This window comes from Cibotium barometz, chromosome 5, assembly GCF_041138505.1.
Source record: "Cibotium barometz isolate CiBa-2024 chromosome 5, ASM4113850v1, whole genome shotgun sequence".
In the NCBI taxonomy this organism is placed as follows: Eukaryota; Viridiplantae; Streptophyta; class Polypodiopsida; order Cyatheales; family Cibotiaceae; genus Cibotium; species Cibotium barometz.
The window spans coordinates 55,671,791-55,676,558 of NC_141050.1; the positions used below are offsets into that span (position 1 = coordinate 55,671,791).

Here is a 4,768-nt window from a genome sequence, read left to right on the forward strand (position 1 = left end):
AATTGCTTTATATTTTCTATTGTCTGACCTTTTCACACTTCCTTACCTTCAAAAGTTAGTGGGAAGGTCGCAAGTCTTCCTTACCTTCAAAAGTTAGTGGGCGCTCACCTATCGTGCAGCTTCATAACGCACATATGCCAAGTTGCGTCTTCCCCACACACACGCGCCAGCATACAGAAAGATATATAAGCAGGCCTACTCTAGAAGTGCTGTGTGCAATATCACACAGTTTATTAATTAATACATATTCTCCTAATGTGTTCATGAGCAGTAATTAGCTAAATTCTAATATTCAGCAGTTAGCTTCGTGCAAATTCTAGTTAGCTTAGTGCAAAATCGTATCATATATCGTTGCAATTACAGTCAAAGGTTAAGAAGGATGGCGTGTTGTCATTATGTTAAGCTCGTAATCAACTTGACTCTCTTGACTAGCCTTGGTTTGACTAGCGCAGCCCTCGCACAGACTCAGACTGGCTTCTACGACCGCTCCTGCCCGAATGCAGAGTCTATAGTGAAGTCCACGGTTCAGGTCCACACGCAGTCCGACGTCACCATAGCCGCAGGTCTCGTGAGACTGCATTTCCACGACTGCTTCATACAGGTGATTATAACAAACAACTCAAATCCCAGAGAGAGATTATACATAATGAGCTTGAACAGATTTAGTACAACGACACTAATTATGTGATGATCCGTGTGTAATTAGTGTATTATAATAACTGGTCAGCTTCTTCAAAAATTACGGTGTCCATATTGATCGAGATTGCATAGTTAATGGTAACGATTCGGCCTCTAATCAATGACTGAGTTCCGGTACTGCAGGGTTGCGACGGGTCCATCCTGATCAGCGGGCCCAGTGCGGAGAGGGCGGCGCCAGCCAATCTGGGGCTCCGCGGCTTCGAGGTGATCGACGATGCCAAGGCCAAAATCGAGTCAGTGTGCCCGGGAGTGGTCTCCTGCGCCGACATACTCGCACTCTCCGCCAAGGACGCCGTCGAGCTGGTAATGAGCAGCACTGATTCACACACCGGAATGATCTATTTATTCTGCACAACGTCTCCTCATTATGAAAAGCATACTCCACTCGTCGTCGATCACGCAGTGATTCATTACCAATGCACCGTGTAAGTACTGTACGCCTTTGCTAATTTGATTATCACTTAATTATAATGATCAGAGCCACGGGCCCAGTTGGCGTGTTCCCCTTGGGCGACGTGACGGGAGAGTCTCTTCCGCTTCCGACGCTGCTAATATGCCTTCCCCCTTGGACTCCATCTCCGTCCTCAAGCAGAAGTTCGCCGCAAAAGGGCTCTCCGTAGAAGACCTTGTGGTACTCAACGGTAATTAATTATATTAGCATTAATCATGCTGAGGCATGGCTAATTTCCTGCTGCTCGCTCTTGTTAGTGCAATCCATTAATTAGCTCTAGCTGTCAGAGTCCAACGTTCTTTATTTATAATCATGATTTACTTGTTATCTTGCAGGTGCCCACACAATTGGACAAACTGATTGCAGATTCTTCAGCTACAGGCTTTACAACTACTCAGCCTCAGGCCAATCCGACCCTTCCATCAGTAGTGACTATGTTGGCGACCTCCAAGAGCTGTGCCCGGCAAGTGGAGATGGATTGACAAGGGTGGCTTTGGATAGAGGAAGCCAGACCACTTTTGATACAAGCTTCTTCAAGAATGTAAATAAAGGCTATGGAGTGCTAGAATCTGATCAGAGGCTGATGTCGGATGACACCACATCCAATTATGTGAAAAGATACGGAGGTCTCATCAGTGGGCTTCTCGGAGTCAGATTCGATTTGGCCTTTGCTAGCTCCATGGTGAAGATGGGCAACATTGGAGTGCAAACAGGCACCAGTGGGGAAATCAGAAAAGTATGCTCAGCCTTCAATTGATGCACTGTCAATGTTTTCAAGAAGGCAAAATAATGATTTGAGTTTGGCGTCCCTTACAAAAGGCGCTACTGCTGATGTACTGTTTTATAACATGGATGCCAATCTCGAAAACTTTAGTTAAATATATGGCAGCCATTTTCTGTGTCCTTTTAGATTGATAATCTGTGCTATAAAAGTTACTATATCGTTTGTGTTGCTAGTGTGTTTGTAGCTGGTTTTGATTAGTGCTACGCTTGCATGGATTTACACACACGCATATTATCAAGCGAAGGAGTAGGGATCAGATGCTCTACTTTTTGGACGTGTGGCAGTATTTCAGAAGTCATGGGAGTGAGGTTGGACTGTTCGTAAAGGGCCGCCGGCGCACGAGAAAACCTTGAAACGGTAGATGCTGTGTGATCTAGCGTGACCCCTTATCCGTCTCAACTTAACAGGACCACACACGAGCCGCACATGGGTGTCCTTCGCTGCCCACAAGTTCTCCCTGCGAGCCGACCTCAACAGCACCTTCTGCGAACCTCAGAGCAAACCGAGTTTAGAGAGAATGGTGGAGATGTTTGCATCATATTGCAGGTTCGCAGACCTATAGTTACCCCTATGAAACTTAATCAAACAATCACTCGCAGCTTGCTTATCGAACAAGGAAATTCTCTGTTACACTTGTGAGAACTTTAATCAGAGTAGAGATAGTGAGAAGAATGAGGAGAGTGGACAAATAGAGAGAGAGAGACACTTATGTGAGCAACGACTTGCTTGTTCAGCTTCTATTCAAATGAGAGAGTGGAGCTCTTTATACAAAGTAGGATCACTACAAAAAGTAGTGACTGTTGCAAGTCATATTACATATTTGAATAGAAATAGCAATATGCTTTGTTAGAATATAGGAAAGAATCTCTTAGGAACATGGATGGAATAAAGCTAATCCTAGAACATGAGTCCATATACTCAAATAGACACCTAGAAGCATTAACTACTTGACATCTCCCTTAAGGCAAAGAGGTGGACATTTGATCATGTTGCAACATCAAGCATCTTTATGAGATGCTTCTTTTGATGATTCCCCCGTTGAATGGACACCGGGAAGAAGCCCAACACCAAGGCAAGAGGCTCGATGCTTGTCATGAGGTACGGGCTTGGTGAGGAAATCGGCCATGTTGTCCTTTGTAGGGACGATCTTCATGTTGATGTAGCCGTCTTCAACCACCTACTTGAGAAGATGATAAGCAATGTTAACATGCTTAAGCTTGCTTGACACCTTAGGAGAATTGGCGATGGAGATGGTTGATTTGTTGTCACAAAACATAGTGACAAGAGGTATATCATAGGAAAGATGAAGCTCGTTCGAGAAGTTGAAGAAGCCATAAAGCTTCGTGTTCGTGCGGCGAGGGAAGCCGCCACATCTTCAGCTTCTGTTGTAGATGAGGCCACCGAAAGTTGTCTCTTGGTTTTCCAAGAGATAGCTCCACCAACTAGCAAGAATATGTAACCCGAGATGTTCTTCATTATTTGAGGATCATGTTTTCCCCAATCGGTATTTGTAAAGGCCTCCAAACAGAGAGGGCCTCCTCCTGTAAAGTAAGTTAGTCTATGTGCCTTTGTAGCGTGTAGGTTTCGGAGACACCTTTTGAGGGCTATACCATGGACTTTGCGAGGCTCGTGCAATGCTCACAAGAAAGAATATGCCATGTGTAGCACACATCCATGCGAGTGCAATTGATGCAATAGCAGATTTTCTCAAGTGTATGATCATATGGAATATCTTGCATAAAGCTCTTATCTATGTGAGTGTACGGAAGATCCTCAGGAGCAAGTTTAGCATTAATAACCATAGTAGGGGCATAAGTAGATTGGGACCTATTAGCATGTCCTAGTATTTCTTCAATGTATTTTTCTAGTGAAAGCGAAATAAAGCTTCCATGTGGATCACGGATAACTTGGATACCAAGAAAGTATTCTATAGGCCCATTATCAGTGATAGGGAACTCACTTTGGAACATGTTTTTTGCTAGATGCATCATGTATTCATTAGATGCAAGGATAGGAATATCATCGACACAGAGACCTATGAGAGCCCAACCATTGGTATGATGCAAGACATAAAGATTGTGATCCGTGATCAACCTTTGCCATCCCCATGAAAGAAGTGCATCATGCATGCGGCGGTACCATTGACGGGGAGATTGCTTCAAGCCATAAATGGGGCATTGAAGCTTGCAGATAAAATGTGCATGTGATTGGGATACAAAATATGGTGGTTGTTGCATGTAGATATCCTCTTCAAGCCTACCATGAAGGAAGGCCTTCTTGATATCGATATGATGAAGAGGTAGATTGAAATGTGATGCTAGTGCAACTATCAATACCGGGGAGAAGATTTCATTGTAGTCGATGCCGCGTGAAGCCACTAGCTACAAGGCGACGAGCCTTGAAACAGTCCAAGCTCCCATCGGCCTTGAACTTCTTCTTCAAGAGCCATTTGCAGACAATAATGTTGGGGTGGGACGGTGGTGGCACAAGCGCCCATGTATGTTGATCTTGTAGCGCCTCCATTTCTTGGCTCATAGCCTCTATCCATTCAGTTGAATGAGCACTAGCAAGTGCTTTAGAGATCATAGGGCATTGAGGATCTTCGAGAAGCTCCGGTGGATCAGAATCCACCTTCTTGGCTTCAAGGATTACCGAGAAGCATGAAGACCGATAAATGTTTGCTAGACTGTGAGTGCGGCCACGTGAGTGGAGGAGATTCTTCATCATCATGGAGGCTCGAAGAAGGGCCTTCAGCCGAAGAGGGTAGAGGAGTGGTGTTAGAACCAGGTGCTGGTGATGAAGAGGGAGAGAGGGAAGAAGAGAGGTAAATAGGG

The 4,768-nt window shown here is 44.7% G+C and overlaps 1 protein-coding gene across 1 annotated transcript; it reads left to right on the plus strand.

The window, feature by feature from the left end:
• The first annotated feature begins 208 nt into the window (after window positions 1–208).
• On the plus strand, window positions 209–2,053 carry LOC147638664 (peroxidase superfamily protein). Its single transcript, XM_086798615.1, has 4 exons — window positions 209–601; window positions 823–1,002; window positions 1,178–1,340; window positions 1,486–2,053. Exons 1-4 carry the CDS (start codon window positions 380–382, stop codon window positions 1,905–1,907), a joined length of 987 nt encoding a protein of 328 aa, XP_086654741.1. The 5' UTR covers window positions 209–379; the 3' UTR covers window positions 1,908–2,053.
• The last annotated feature ends 2,715 nt before the right edge of the window (window positions 2,054–4,768 follow it).